The 16,650-nt window shown below is 41.8% G+C and overlaps 1 protein-coding gene across 2 annotated transcripts in view; it reads left to right on the top strand.

The window, feature by feature from the left end:
• LOC146555387 (carboxypeptidase M-like) overlaps positions 1-16,642 on the top strand; it is a 35,610-nt gene extending 18,968 nt beyond the window's left edge. For both annotated transcript variants that reach the window (XM_085252016.1, XM_085252017.1), the window contains 7 exons: positions 4,623-4,795; positions 8,668-8,764; positions 8,837-8,942; positions 10,014-10,184; positions 12,559-12,711; positions 12,796-12,944; positions 13,205-16,642. In XM_085252016.1, the coding sequence (XP_085108142.1) occupies positions 4,623-4,795; positions 8,668-8,764; positions 8,837-8,942; positions 10,014-10,184; positions 12,559-12,711; positions 12,796-12,944; positions 13,205-13,474 (1,119 nt within the window). In that variant the 3' untranslated portion in view covers positions 13,475-16,642. The remainder of the gene's footprint in view (positions 1-4,622; positions 4,796-8,667; positions 8,765-8,836; positions 8,943-10,013; positions 10,185-12,558; positions 12,712-12,795; positions 12,945-13,204) is intronic.
• The last annotated feature ends 8 nt before the right edge of the window (positions 16,643-16,650 follow it).

Below are 16,650 nucleotides of genomic sequence, written 5' to 3'. Positions count from 1 at the left end.
CGTCACCCTTCTCCCAGTCAATGTGCGGGTTATGGAGCACAAGCCAGGGGTGACCGAGAACCAGCGGAGTGAGTGGAGCCGTGAATGCAAAAAAACAAATCCTCTCCGTGTGATTGCCCGAGAGAGACAACGAAAGGAATTCCGAGACATGAGTGATATCGGGCAGGCGGTGACCAGAGAGCGCGTGCACGCGGAGAGGGCGTGACAAGGGCTCCAAAGCGATGTTCAGCTTGGCGGCGAGCGAGGTGTCAATAAAGTTCTGCTCAGCCCCAGAGTCAATGAGTACTGAAAGCGAGTGAAAAACAGATTGTACTTGAAGTTTGGCCGGTAAGAGAAGTCTGGGGAGAGGGTTTTTACTAGACAGATCGCCCACCAGCACCCTCTCAATCACTGGCGAGCGCGCCCTTTTGCCAGCGTCGGGCACGAGGAGACAGAGTGACCCTTACGGCCACAATAGACGCACTCACCGGCGGCCAGACGGCGCTGGCGCTCTGCAGGCGTTAGCCGCGAGTGTCCAAGCTGCATGGGCTCCTCCTCATCACCGGCGTCAGAGTCGCGCGGCCCGCGGCCGGCTGGAGAGGCCCCGTGATAATCCAGTGATTCCTGTCCCGTCCGTGTGTGCGCGCTCCGGTGTGCACGTACTCTGTCATCCAGCCGAACGCACAGGGTCATAAGCGCGTCTAGGGAAGAAGGCAGTTCACGAAGCATCAGTTCTTTCTTTATGTCTTCGTTAACATTAGAAAGCAAAGTACTTTTTAAAGCCTCCTCCCCCCACTCTGTCTGTTCAGCTAAGGTGAAGAAGTCAATAGAGAAATCAGCCAAACTCCGCTTGCCTTGTTTGAGCGCGAGCAGGCGCTGGCCGGCTGTGAGCGTGGTGGATTTTCTATCGAAGACGCCTTTGAACTTATCCAAAAAGTCAGAATACGTTATGTCAGGGTTGGCGTGAAGCACAGCTTGAGCCCAAATCAGAGCCCGATCCTGGAGTAGTTGAACTATATATGCAATCTTAGCACCATCGTTAGAAAAAGCTTGCGGTTGCTGACGAAACTGAAGGGCACATTGAGTGAGGAAGCCAGCACATTTATCAATTTCTCCGGAGAAAGCTTTCGGTGTGGGTAGAAATCTGTTAGCTTGGGAAAGTGAAGAAGCAGGAGGTGTGGCACTTATTGCTGAGGCCGAGGCTTCCTGGAGAGGAGCGGCGGCAGGTGGAATTGCCGGCAGGGGTGTTCGTTGGGCCACAGCCTGCGTGAGAGCAGCGAGCTCGCCACGGAGATGAACAAACATCTGTTCGTGTCGCTCCAGCATTGCGGCCAGGGTGGCGAGAGTGGGAGTGGAGGCCGCCGAGTCTGCTGAGTCCATTTCCTGGCGGGATGATTCTGTCACGAGCTGAAAGCAGGGACTCAAGCGCAGAGCAGGTTGATGTCTCAGAACACGATTTATTTACACACCCGTGCAATAATATATACAGTGACGGGAAATTCAGGGTTCCAGGGGATTAGGGGAAGGCTCTCTCTCTCTCACGCTCGCTCACGTCCTCACTAGAGATGGCACGATACCACTTTTTTATGTCCGATACCGATACCGATATCATAAATTTGGATATCTGCCGATACCGATATGAATCCGATATAGTGTTTTTTAATCAACAAAACTGTTTTTTAAAATATCTTGCTGCATTTTGCAAGTCTGCAAGTTCATACTCAAGTTTAAAACAACAACTACACTAAAGCTATTCTGTTATACCTGTATACAAAAAAAATATTTCATAGTTCAGCAATACTGATCAATCTAATAAACTTAGACCTACACCATCCTCCCTATTCTGGTATTTTAAAGAGTACTTAGCGTAAATATTAAGCAACCTAACTAATAGGGTTCCAACTCCCAGCAACAACAAAATTAAATAAATAAAAAATAGGGAACCACCCCTCACGCTCCACCTCATGATGCTTAATCGACGTAATCAACCTTAATTTGATGCAGTGTGAAAAAAAATGCACAGAAATCAATTATTTTTCAAGAAATATTAAATAGATTCAACATCTTTCTTCAACAAAATTGCAGACTGCACAGATGGTACCTTCCCAAAGTAAAAAGTACTATAGCTTACTAGGGTATATATATTAGACTTAATAGTCACTATGTACAGTAATTGACTTCTATTCATTTTACATCAAATTAAAACTTTGGGTGTCAGATAATTATTTATTAAAAGCTAGACATTTTAAATGAGAATAAGAAAGAAAAGTATGTCTTTGTGCCCCCTTTTCCCAGTTAATGCCCTATCGGCCCCCCTGGCTAAACTTTGCTAGATCCGCCCCTGCACAGTTACCAGCGTCAGCTACGTAGAAAAAGATCCTGGTGTAGAAATTAATATTAAATAAATTCTAACAACAGCTTATCAAGCTTAAACGTGCTGCTGTTGTTCAGCCGCTGGTTTGCTCTTTCTGGCGCAAAGTGGACCAAAAACAAACGAGAGACAGACTCACGACAGAAAAGCCGATCAGCTGATTTAAGCAGTTTCACGACTGAAGTAGCAGCCGGAGAGCGAGAGGCAGTCGCTCGTTAAGCTTAACGTGGGAATGCTTTACAAACATTCAGAGATGGACTTACACACTTGCTTTACTTCTCTCGGGGATAACTTTGTCGGAGATGAAATGCCAGGTTGCTAGCGAAGCTCCACATGCTATCCAGACCACAGGTCCGGCATGCCACAGCTGCTCTATCACGTGATGCATACGTTCTGAGGTGAGTTACGGCGTGTTGCGAGTTTTGTGAGGTGCTTTCGTGATATTTAATGGATCGGATTACATTTTTTATTTTTCTCCGATATCCGATCCAGTAATTTAGGTCAGTATCGGACCGATACCGATACGTAATATCGGATCGGTCCATCTCTAGTCCTCACACACGTTCGTACCGCGGGGAGGTCACAGGTCCGGGAAGATAAGCTGGAACAGGGAAAGGGAGACATCAATCACAAATCACGAAGGCATAAAGGTGTAAGACCACGGGAGCTGGAAAGGTAGACTAACGTCAGTAGCGCAATCATCCCGCGATGAGAGGATCTGTGACCCAGCCTCAAATAGAAGACGGATAATCAGCTGATCGCCAACAGCTGTGAGAGCCAAGGGCGGGAGCCAGCTGTGAGCTCCGCCCAGGCAGAGAGATAGGGGGAGAAAGAGAGAAAAAACACAAGTGTAGCCTTGTGAGGCCGGCTGGGCAGGCACGGGGACCATGACAGAACCATCCATTAAGCCAAAATGGACCCTGGACAGCCGTAAACTTGGCGTAAACTTGACGTTCATAATAAACTGGGCTGGAGCCACAACACTGATGCTCTTTACAGGAAGGGTCAGAGTAGACTCTACCTGCTGAGGCGGCTGAGGTCATTTGGAGTCCAGGGAGTGCTTTTAAAGACCTTCTATGACTCTGTGGTGGTATCCGTCATTTTTTACAGTGTTGTATGTTGGAGCAGCAGTTTATCGACAGCTGAGAGGAAGAGGTTGGATAAACTCATTAAGAAGGCCAGCTCTGTTCTGGGATCCACCCTGGATCCAGTGCAGGTGGTGGGAAATAGAAGGACTCTGGCCAAAATAACTTCTCTGATGGACAGAGCCTCCCACCCTATGCATTTAAATGTTGCTGAGCTGCAGAGCTCCTTCAGTGACAGACTGCTGCATCCTCGGTGCATGAAGGAGCGTTTCCGCAGGTCCTTCCTCCCTGCAGCTGTCAGACTGTACAATCAGAACTGCTCCCAACAAACATAGATGTTTACATCAGTGCTGTAACAACTTCTACTGTTATAACTTGCATATTACTTATTCTCATGTTATCTATGCACTAACTTATTGGAAGTTACATGTCTACTTTTTAATGCACAGGTACAATACACAACCTGCACTTTTCTAATTATTCTAAATATTCTTAACTATTTAAACATCTTTCAGTATCCTGCTCTGTTTGCACACTACAACCTGGGTTTGCCACTTATCTGTACTCTATTTTTAATAACTGTACAGTACTCTGCTTTGGTAACTATTGTCCATGATGTAAATATGTAAAAAAAATGTGTTCTGTTCTGTTTGTATATGTGTGTTTTTGCTGCTGATACAACCAAATTTCCCCTTGTGGGACAATTAAAGGATTATTCTATTCTATTCTATTCTATTCATTAACCCATTCAGATACTCAGATTAACCCTGGAAACATCATCTTTTCTACTCTTTTTCATATGTAGTCATGTTTTTCGTGTGTTAGTCAAAGGTTAGTCACAGTGGAGTATTTAGGAGGACTGACCTTGACGGGTGTTTTAGCTCTACGATAAGCCATGGGAATGGCCAGCTGCATGTGGGAGGTGAATAACATAATGTCTTTCGTTATGGTGGAAAGACATTATGTTATATTGGCGGAAGGTGGAAGTGATTACTTCACAGTTGGCTGACCATACCTGCACTAACATCTGTTCACCCATTTTCCTAAATATGAATCTTGCATAATGCATAATCTAAACTTTGTGCTGTTCACTTATGACTTATGTGTGAGGACAAGCCGTAAATTCCATCACAACATTTGTTTTTACCTAAATTTCTTTCTGCGTGTTTGTATTCGTGTGCTTTCAGGTTCTTGGCCGAGTGCTGCTCCTTCAACTAATAGATGAGCTGGTGCGTAGTTACCGTAGCAACGAAACATGGTCCTTGCGGTTGCTGAACAGCACACGCATCCACATCCTGCCGACGATGAACCCAGACGGCTTTGACGTAGCAGACAAGGACTGCTACAACAGCCAGGGCAGGTAACGCAAACAGCTTTACCTCTGTTTTAAGTTCTGAGAGACCTGCGGCACACCCTGTGCTCATCAGCAGCTAGTAAAACATTAAGACGGCAAACAGACGTTTCCTGACTGGGAAGTGGAGACCAAAAACAGAACTAAAAGAGAGATTGAACACTGTTGATTGTGTTGCTCTCTGTGTGCAGTGTGTATTTTAGCAAAAACCCCTAATGATGAACTCAAAGGCATGAACTAACCTCTTAAGTGAAACAGTAGGAAGTGAAATTGTACAAGAGAACAAATGAGCCGTTGTTGAGGACTCAGAGCTTTATTTGCTGCATGCTCATGCAATATGCATGACTCCCTCCTGAGGGACATATCTGCTTCTGTAGCTGCTAAATGCTCTGCTGTGTTCACCTGCTCGTCTTTGATGTACCCTGCTGTTGGCTGCTCAGCAGGTCACGTACGGTGGCTTTTTAGAGCCTCGACAACTGAAAGCCACTGCCTGCTGCGGGAAAAACATTGCTGCTGGCTAAAAGCATTGCTGGACAAAGTATACAGATCCTCTTCTGTAATTAAAGTACTGACAGCACGCTAAAAAGGGCTTAGATTAAGAAATATCACTGAAGTTAGAAAAAAAAAGTTTAATATTAAAAATTTTAGAATTTTACTAGACAGTAAAATTAATGCCACATAAACAAAAATAACTGCACCCAAAATCATGTCAGATATATTAAAATGGATTTCAGATTTTAAAAGGCACAGCTTGCACTTGTTTTTACTGCACAAAACAAAATGAATATGTAGGAAATATAATACTGTCCCCTGTAAAGTAAAGGCTGCCCAGCGACTGACCTGGCCTCTGGCCATCTTCTGTCACTGTGATTCTGGGAAGCTGTAACAGCGTATCTTGAAAGGCAGTCTGTTTTTATATGCACTTCCACAGCCGGGAGTCGTCTCATCCACAGACACATGGAGACATTCCAAGTCTGGTATCAACAGATCTGCAGTTGCAGTTTTCTTCCTCAATCAGCAGCGGAGCATTGAGTGCAGGAACACCACCTGTCACCACGATGTGCACTGTGTTTCAGGACATCCTGTTGTTTTCCTGCACCATCTCCAGTTGATTAGGTTTGTAGTCCAAACGAATAATGCCAGATTCCAAACTGAAATAGCCCGTGACTATGGTGACTTATGAGAGGCTGTCTTATTTCATATTTTTAGAGGCAAACCTACAAATTTATGCAGCATTTAATAACTATGAAGTAGTATTAAAAGTTTACATTCCTCAAATTTGTGAGGAACATGCTTAAGGGCAGTACTTGACTTAAACCACTTAGTTACAGCTGACTGGCTGTAAAGTTCCTTGGATTAGTGAGGCTACGCACCATCAGCAGCCCTCTTCACGGGATCCACTGTTAGCATAAACACGTTGATAACAAAACATGAACGCTGGAAAATATTTCTCACACTTTAACTTTTGCAAAGAATAATTTTGCATGTGTGTGCGTGTGTGTGTGTGTGTGTGTGTGTGTGTGTGTGTGTGTGTGTGTGTGCGTGTGAGTGAGATTAAATGCCAAGTTGACACACAGACATAATCTTGCAGCTTGTTTGTTTTGTAAAGCCTAAGCTACATTGCTGCACCCAAAATACTTTGATTGGCAAGAGAAACACACACACACACTGTAGATCTATATCACACACATGCACACACAATTATACTCTGTAAGCATCTAATTATGATTGTTTCGTCGTCTTCGTATATTCTGTTTACAGTAGACTCATGTCTGCAGTAACTGCTTGTGGGAACAGTCTCATTATGTGGACTTGCCTCCCATATAGGTTTAGTCCGTGTGTGTGTGTGTGCGTGTGTGCGTGTGCGTGTGCGTGTGTGTGTGTGTGTGTGTGTGTGTGTGTGTGTGAGTGTGTGTGTGTGTGTGTGTGTGTGTGGTCTCTTTGGGGTCACTGCTTTCCAAACCTTATAAGGAAACATTTCACTTAAGCACATGAAAGTGAGTGAGATGACAAATGAGATGGTGAAGTCTTGTTTTAATATGCTGGCACTAATTCCTACAGAAAGGTGCCAGAAGATTTGGGTCGTCCCATTGGATGAATTACTTTTCTTCTAGAGTTCAGGTAGATGAGAGAAGAAGTTCACTTTTGAGATTTCAAAGAAGAATTGGATCATTATTTGGACATAAGACACTCAGAGCAGGCCTTTTATGATAAAAGGTACATATTTCTACTCTTGGACTTCACTACAGCGGCTTTACATGATTGACAGATCAAAATAATCCTTATTTATCTCATACTGAGCCTCAGTGCAACTACTTCGCTCATCCACGGTCTGAAACTATAGTCAGTAAATAAATGATCGGCACGACCACAGTGACATCACCGACTGGTTTCAGACTCTTTGGCATTTTTGTTGCTTCCATGTTGGTTTTTGTGAGAAGTGACCATTTGGGGTTTTAGTGCTAACCTATCACTAATGCTAGCTAAACTAAACTGTGCAGATGCAATATCAACAATATAAACAAAGCAGCTAATATCTGCTAATTAGTGCTAAGTGACAAATTAGAGGCTCTATAATGTATTTGTACATTTGTCTTACTTTGGCAACAGTGGGAAGGAAAAACGTTTTTTTAACAGGAAGAAACCTCAAGCAGAAACAGGTTTAGAGAGGGGCCGCAAGCAGTTAGGTTTGAGAAAGACGGGCGAGAGTAACTAGTTATTGTCACAAACCTCAGTATAAATATGCGACATCATACAGAGCCAAAAGAAAAAAAAATGTATTATGCAAACCCCGACTTATCATGGTAAATGGCCTGTATTTGTATAGCGCTTTACTTAGTCCCTATGGACCCCAAAGTGCTTTACACGACATTCAGTCATTCACCCATTGGTGATGGTGAAGCTACATTGTAGCCACAGCCACCCTGGGGCGCACTGACAGAGCTGCCAGACACTGGCGCCACCGGGCCCTCTGACCACCACCAGTAGGCAACGGGTGAAGTGTCTTGCCCAAGGACACAACAACCGAGACTGTCGGAGCCGGGCTCGAACCGGCAACCTTCCGATTACAAGACGAACGCCCAACTCTTGAGCCACGATCGCCCCGTCTAATATGAACTTCCACCATTGATATGACAGAAAATAAGGGACAGCACAATGACAAATTGTGATGTGAGAGAAATGTGATTCTAAATAAGTCAGTGCTCTGAGTTCCGTTAGAGTCCTGTGAGGTCAATCATGACTCGTGATGTCATTGGGTCATGCGATCGAGATCCCCTCGACGGCCCTCGCTCTGATCTGAAATATAACAAATCCCAGTAGAACACAGGATGTTTGTGAGTTTGGATTTCCTTTGTGTAGTGTTCAAATAAACTTGACAAAATCAGATCCTTCTGTAAATGTCTGAAAACAGCAGCAGAAGATGGCAGTGACAAGAACAGCCTGATCGCAATGAAAAAGATATTTGTGATCTCTTATCGTCAGTAATTAACAGGGAACTGATGGCAGCCTGTCTGTGCACAGAAATCATTTTGTGTCTCAGCAGCTGCTCTTTAAATAGAGACACTCTCATCCTGCACACTCAGAGTATCATGGAAACTATTTTTAACACGTGTGCCTTGCTCAAGGGAGCCTTAGCAGCACTAAATGACTTATAATTTACTGTAAGTTTTAAAAAGTTTTCAAAGTTTGTTTTTTAAATAGACAAGAAATATAAGAGGTAAACTATGATTAGCACTAAGAGGTGAAGTCACACCCCTCCTGATTTCACTGTAATTGCGCAGGCAAGGGGGGAAGTCCACCCAAGAAGGCTGTGTGCTCTGACCTGATACAGAAATGAAAACAGCATTTTCATGCGTGATGTGACCGTTTTTCTCCGTCAGGTACAACGGCAACGGCATTGATCTGAACAGGGACTTCCCGGATGCTTTCGCTGGTCTCCAAAGTCAGCAGCTCTTTGAGGAGAGAAGGGAAGCTGAGGTTGGTTTTGCTTTGGAACGAGACAGCGTTTTTAAGTTTCCTCTGTCATCAGGATGCTATCATGTGTTTCAGGTCCAAGCAGTGATTGGCTGGTTGAGGACGGAGAGTTTTGTTCTCTCTGCAAACCTTCATGGAGGCGCTGTGGTGGCCAGTTACCCCTATGACAACAGCAATGGCGGTAAGCGGCAGATCCAGCAGTCTGACTTTAGCTGGTCGTCCACAACAGTCCCACAGTTGTGTTTTTGTGGATCTTTGTAGAATGTTTTTGGAGCTTCTTATTTGCTTCATATCAGCATGTGAAATGGAAAGTGCAAAGCAGGAAATAGGCCCTCAGACCCACCAGACAAATATACAAGTACAGAGAATGTGTGATGAGTGCACCTCTACAGAAGAGCGTAGCTTTCTGTCATGTGCTAGATGTGGAATATTTATAATTTTCAAAGATAATAGAGCTGGAATAATAATAAGAAAAGATATTAATTTAACAGTTTGTTACCTCATGGCCACGGGCTCACGGTACTGACAAAAAGAAAGAAACTACAAATGCAGAGAAAGGGAGCGCTCAATCATTAGGGAAGGCTTAGACCAGAAGGTATATTCACAGGAATATTAAACACCAGTTTTCAGCATGAAATAAAATATTTGTTTACCATTCTCCCTTTATCTGAAATAATAATAATAAAAATCTAATAAAACACCTGAGCTTTAAAAACCTGTTGGAGGAGTCAGTTGAGGTATTTTAGGCACTAGGATACTTTCAGGACTCGGATAAGCTGCAGAAAAAAAATGTGCGGCTCATAAAAAGCTCATTCTCTTGTTCTGAAAAAGAAAGAAAAGAGATTTTGAGTTTGAATAAATCTAGCTTCTCATAATCTCTTATTTGAACGGCTAAAACTCTTTAAGTCCTGTACTTCAGATGTTTATGTGGGAACACATAACGCTATGGCTTAAAGCCTGTTTGTTTTGTATTTGTATTGTTTGAATTTGTTGTTTTGACTTCAAAATGCAGAAAAGGAAGTGTGTTAATCGAGATAATCAGATTTATAACTGCTCAGTAGAACTATTCGATTAAAAACAGTCATTTAGTCAGAGTTACTGCCTTAACTTTACCAGCCTGCAAACTCACACACAGAAAAACTTGGGGAAAACTTCAGGAAAAGGCAACAGGAAGTGCTACTGGAAACAAAATAATTCTAAAGCTCAAATAATCACCACCAATCACAGGCTTTTGCTCTCATCATTTAAACAGGTAGTGAACTGGTGGGCGGGGCTAGCATCGCTCCTGATAATGACGTGTTTGTTCACCTGGCTAAGGAGTACTCCCACAATCACGCCTCCATGTACCGAGGTAACTTCTGTATGGACAGCAGGCCGTTCCTGGAGGGCATCACCAACGGATTCCAGTGGTATCGTCTGGAAGGTCAGTGAGTTTGGCTAAGCTTAGCTTACAGAGAGACTGGAAACAGGAAACGTTCATCTGGTTCTGTCAAATAGTTCATTTACTACTGAAGTGTTTAGAGAAGGATAGCAAAATGATCACACAGGGATTTGTGATACTATAGAGAACATACAGAAGATTAGCTTCTGATTAGCATTGTAGAAAAACCACTACAATAACCACTACTACCTTTGCTCCATGATTTATTTATATTGAAGTGCAGTCCTGTGAAAAATTAAGTGCATCCTCACTGCGCCAATAGGAATTATTACTGTAAGTAGCAGCCAGGTGCTGATAATCAAATCGACTTTATTACCTGATCATCTGCGAATAAGCACCAAAGAGCTAAAGTTTTTGCAGGTTGCAGGTCTGGAAAATTCAGGTTTGTGTTAATTCAGTACCACATTCTCCCCAGAAGTGGACGTCTGATCAGATTTACCCCATATTTTTGTATTTACTCTTTAATTCCTCTCAGAAGTAAAGAAGTTAAGACCGTGTAAAACCCACCCACGCCATCTCAGATCCTACAGGCCTCAGTTAGCATGATAAAGGTTAAAGTTTGGAAAGTATCATCTGAACAAGACACAAGACTGTAACAAAGTGGAAATGTTTATCCATGATGCACAAACCGAACACCTCATACCAGCTGTCAGCGCAGTGGTGGAAGAATGATGGTTTGGGCACCTTGCAGTCACTGACTCGACCATCAACTTTTCCCCAAATTGGATCAACAGGATAATTATCCAAAGAACAGCAGCAAATCTCCAATCAGAATGACAAAAAAATAATGATAATAATGATAATAATCAAAGTGCTGCAATGGTCCAGTCAAAGTCCAGACCTCAGCTTGACTCAGGTGCTGTGGTGGGGCCTTCAAAGACCTATGCACACATGAAGGCTGCAAATGAATGAACCTAAGCAACGCTGTAAAGAAGTGTGGACCAAAATGTATCTATAGTAATGACAGAGTCTGATAAAGTCATACAGAGAACCATTACTTCAAACTTTTGCCACAAAACAGCTTTACAAGCTGCTGAATCACAGAGTGCACTTGTTTTTTCACAGTGCAAAAAGTCATGACTGTACAAAGCTTTTACAGGTTCTCCAACTTCACTCTTTGACTTATCTTGAAAAGAAATAATAGCCAATTTCTTTAATTTTCTATTGCAGTTGTTTGATCAAACTGAAAACCTGAGCAAAGCAGCTTTTTTCCTGTTTTAATAAAGCAAGACATTCATTGCTTGTGTTGCTTGGAAAGTTGGGTGAATTTCAACTTTAAATGCTATCTTGGAATATTTTTACAGTGTAAGCTGTAAAAATATTCCAAGATAGTGGGAATGTGAGGTTTATTGTGAAAGTGGAGGACAAGCATCCCAGCAAAACTACAGGACAGGAAATACTCTTACACTCATCACTTTAGCTTCCCTAAAATTTTCTAATACCTCAAAGGAGAAGAAAGTCCCTGGCATTAACATCTCTGAGTGACACATAAAGAATCACTTCTAAAATAAATCCTCTTAAATCTTGGATAAACTCATATATTGCCTCACATGAAACTTTTGGTAGACTGTTTTTGAGCTCTTAATCTGTGACAAACTTCATGCTTAATTTCAGCAGTAGAGAAACTTTTTTTTTTCTTTAATTGTCATGAATTTGAAACTCGTTACCAGAACCTTTGGAAACTACTGCAGGTTAAACAAGACCAAACAAATACGCCGAGTCACCATATAATAAAAGAAAAATCCCCTAGCTAAGCAGCTTTAAGACTAGGAACAACCCAGAATGCATCTCTCACAACTAAAAAAGAACTTCCTGCGATTTTTCAAACATAATCTTCATTGAAAAATAATCTCCTCATATTTGGAGAGAGTTTCTAACGACAGAAACTCGATGAGGAGCTGCTGAGCGCTCAGCGCCCGTGCAGCCCGCTCTGGTGTCATCCTGCAGAAACCTGATCGCAGTAACCTTATCACGTATGTGGGAACTGTGCACGGCTCGAGGGGTTCATTTGATGGTCACAATGGAGATTTGACTCTTGTTGTGCACATTCATTAGAAACCGACAGGGATCCTGTTTTACAGTCATGAAAACCTGGTTATTCAATCAGGACTACTCCAATAGACAGCTTATCTGAGGTTACTCAAAATTAAGACATAAAGATCAAATGCCTTTTAGAATCACATTTAAAAAGATTTTGAATTTCCTTAATCTTCTGACAGTTCATGGACCAAACGTATTAACTGATGTTTAAAATGGTCAGTGAAATATTTGTAAGAGTAACATCTGACCATCTGTGCTGCTGCAGCTTAGTCTCAGCATCAGTGTGGACCTGAATGTGTTTGAATGTGTGCATCAGGTGGGATGCAGGATTACAACTATGTGTGGGGGCAGTGTTTGGAGATCACTCTGGAACTGTCCTGCTGCAAGTATCCTCCAGCCAGAGAGCTTCCTGCTTTGTGGAACGACAATAAAAAGGCTCTGCTGGCCTACGTCCAGCAAGTCCACCTGGGTCAGTATGTCTCTGTCTTTGAGTCCACCTGTCTCTATTGAAGCAGTATCAGTACTTGATAATAACCCGGTATGTGGTGTTCAGGTGTCAAAGGTCAAGTGTTTGATGGTTCAGGCGAGCCAGTGGAGAACGCAGTGGTGGAGGTCAGAGGTCGCAGGAATATATGTCCATTCAGAACCAATCAACATGGGGAATACTACCGTCTGCTGCTACCTGGGAACTACACATTCACAGTAAGACTTTACAGCCCAGTGCAGCTTATTCTTCAACCTAAATAAACATTCACTGCCACATGATGTTTGTTTTGTGAGTTATGGTCATGTTAGAGTAAAAACTAAAAACACAATAAAGCAGGGTGTACTTAAGGTTGGGCATACATAAATAAAGCTGGGTATCATCTGCATAGCAATGAAAATGTATACTGTGTTTCTAATGATATTGCCAAGGAAGCATGCATAATGTATGTCCTGCTCTCCCATATCTTTTATTGTAGGTAACATATCCAGGTCACGAGGTTTTGACAAAGACTCTCAGTGTCCCGTATGGTCCGGATCAATACTCTGCCCTTAAACACGACTTTCTGTTACGACGCATAGCCCGAACGACTAGACGGACTGTGGGTAGCACTACCCAAACTGATGCCACCCCTACCTGTAACTACACTTTACAACAGAAGGCGGGCGGAGCCATGAACAGGCCCACGTGGAGCAGCCTGGCTATAGGGCTCAGCATGGCGGCAGTGCTGCGATCCCTGATCGACTGAAGTGAAATTGCCAGCCAGGTTCAGTTCCTATCGACATCAAACCAAACACGTACATCAAAACTGTGACACAATGTCAACTGCAGCCTTCTGAGGAGACACATGGAGCAGGAGTTTGACAATTCCTGCAAGCTTTGTTGCCCCAAACAAATCTGAGACCATGAAACCATGAGATGAAATTTAGTGGAGAATACTGTGATGGTCAGAGCTAAAGTGGAGCACCCAGGTTCATAAGCATAGAAGTTACATACTTCTGATATGGATAACAGGAAACATTTGCAAAAGACATTTTCACATGTAGCAGTAGAATGAGGACCAGACTAGAAGTTAAAAACTTATATGAGCCTTTATGTTATATGCTAGCACAAATTTTAACCAAAGACCCAAACAACCCAAATGGCTGCTTTGTTAAGATCACTAATGGGTGGTGCCTCAAGGCCCCTTATTATACATAGCTTTTCCTTACAAAGTGTACAATGGCATGAATCATCACTTAGCTATTCACGTGCATTATACGCACATAACTTGTCTGCTATTGTACGCAAAGGGAAAATGTGTATTCCATGATTGGCTGGCAAGCAGTTTCTGCATGTTGCTGGCAGTCACATTGGTTCCAAAAAGAGGGCTGTATAAAAAAAACTCTCCTTGATATTGCTTTGATTTGTATTTGACATGGTCACCTGTATTTTTCATGGAGGACACCAAATGGTCTGCAAACATTCAGCAACTACCAAGTGTGTGTCACATTGTTAACAGTTTGCTCACAGAGTAGTTGGCAATTGTTTGCAGACAAATTGTCATCTTTCACGCAAGCTATGGAAGACCAATGCAATTGTAAGGAGGTTTTTGGTGCAGCAGCATAAACCTCTTTACACAGGCCTTATTCACTCAACCCTAAAAACACCACATATCAAAAATGTCACACAAAACTTGAATATGGGTGCTAAGCTATGTTTCAAAGTGCTGACTGTTATTTGTGTTTTCCTTTTCAGTGCTTTTGTAGATATCTTGAAGTACTGTTCAAGGCATATCAGATTGACTACAGCTTTCAGGTATATGGAAATTTAATATATGAAAAATCCCAAAATAACAATTTCATGGCTAACTGGCACTTTAACCACCATGCCATTAGTAACATCTCTGTTTGCACCACTGTTACAACCCTAAAAGCTAATAGCTAACTGTCTAGCCAGAAGTGAATGCGCCCCTCAGATAGCTGACTTAGCTTGGTCATTAAAAACACAATCATTTCACATTTAATATAAAAAATAACTAGACCTTTTGGAACCGTTTATGGTTCATCTTGGAAGATTCTAAAATGCAGCTAACAAGGCACAATAGTTTCTTCAGTTTTATACTTTCGGTTGCCTTACTTTGAGTAATGCAGCTGAGCTTTCAGTTCATATGTTGTTGTTCATATCAAAGCAAGCACTTGCACAGATTTACACAGTTTTCACACCTCAAGGATGTTTTAAACGAGTAATAAATATCTGTAAGTATCTTTTTTATTGCCTTAATAATAATTGAGAAAATAGTAAAAAAAATCTTATGAAGGCTAATTGTTCAGTGAGATGGGATTAAAGAGAAATGGGTGTTTTTATTAAGATTTTGAAAAGAAGACAGAGTAGCAAAAAATATTTCCTGCACTTCAACAGGAATAAACAGCTTTTAAATGTAGATTTATTCAAATGGCAGCTTTCTGGTTTTTTTTTTTTAACAATTAACATTTACACAGCAGAACAAAGCAGGAGGATTCAACCTCTCTGGTAAGATGTGATTTTTATTTTGTATGTGACTGTAATTTTATATACGAGGAGGTGCAGGGGCACTTTAAAATTAGCACTTGCAGGGACTAAATGCTGTTTTTTAGAAAGGGGGCAGTGTTCAGGACATGGCAGTGTGGAAATGATGATTTTGTGTGCTGAAGTGTTTCCAGTGACGCTGCGCATTACTCAGATGGTCAGGCTATTTTCATTTTTTTCTGCTTATTCCATTCATTGTTACCAAAGCAAAATTAAGATGTCACAAGATGATTTATAATATATGTAAAACAATTCAAATTCAATTCTATTAGTTTTATGCTTATTCCACTGGCCTCTTTATTTCTTTTATTTATCGTGTATTATTTAATTTATTTATTTGTTTTAATATTAGATTAAGAGATTAGATGAAGAGTTAGGTGGACGAAGTACAAAGTATAACCTGAAGTGCAAACAATTCAAAAGCACCACCTGGTGGAGCCAATGCGCAGCAAATCTGTCAACTTCAAATTCTCTTACTGTGTCAGTTATGATGAGGTTTATTTTACATAAAGACATAAAGACTTATAACAGTTGTCCTCTTTGAAAACCAACAGGAGGTTAGTGATGCTGATTTGGCTGCTCAGTGACACAGTTGGCGATTATATTTGCAGCACTGCTTCCATAAAGCTGTCCTTCTCCGACTCATAACACACAGTAAGCAAAAATGAAGAAATCCTCTAGCAAATGAAAGAAAAAACGATACTCCTTATAAATGCAGAATTTGCCTTAAAATAATCCACATTTTAGATTTTCTTCTGGATCAGAGTAAACCCGAGATACTTGTGCTCACAGCCATGACAGCACTGCAAACAGGAAGTGTTAAAAGCTAATTTGGCACATTTTTGATGGCCCAAATTTCAAAAAATACAGCATAACATGGCTCAGACTTTAGCCCAAACATTACACTTCCTGTTTGTATCCCTAAAGCAACCAAATTATGTTGCTTTCTAATATAAATATTAGAAGGTTGGGACCCAGAGTTCTATCTAAAACCCCAGGATTTAAACCTGAACCATCAGCCTCAGCACATACAGTATCTGTACACCGTTTAAATTTATATATTTATATACAGTCTGTGACACAACAAAGACTGTAAATCGATTTAAACTCCACACAGAGCAGCTCCGAGTCCTTGTACCCACCCTCAGGACACAAACTCAGCATCCTTCTGCAAGTTTTTTTCCCCCAGATTTAAACATTATTCCTGCCAAATGTCTTCTTTTTTCTCACTTTTGTACTGTTTTATATTAAACATGCTTTATAACAGTCCTCTGTGCCATGTTGGGAGTGTTGTGACTGCAGGCTTCGGTCACTTTTTTTTTTTTCTTCTGTTTCAATAAAATTAAAAAGTAAATTCTGTCTCAAAGCCGACCTGAA

The sequence above is a fragment of the Mchenga conophoros genome, linkage group LG17 (assembly GCF_057382185.1).
Source record: "Mchenga conophoros isolate Kocher_MC1m ecotype Shallow Benthic linkage group LG17, M_conophoros_male_GT1.1, whole genome shotgun sequence".
Taxonomy (NCBI): domain Eukaryota; kingdom Metazoa; phylum Chordata; class Actinopteri; order Cichliformes; family Cichlidae; genus Mchenga; species Mchenga conophoros.
The sequence above is the reverse complement of the archived record's forward strand: the minus strand, read 5'-3'. Positions and strand labels throughout refer to the sequence as shown.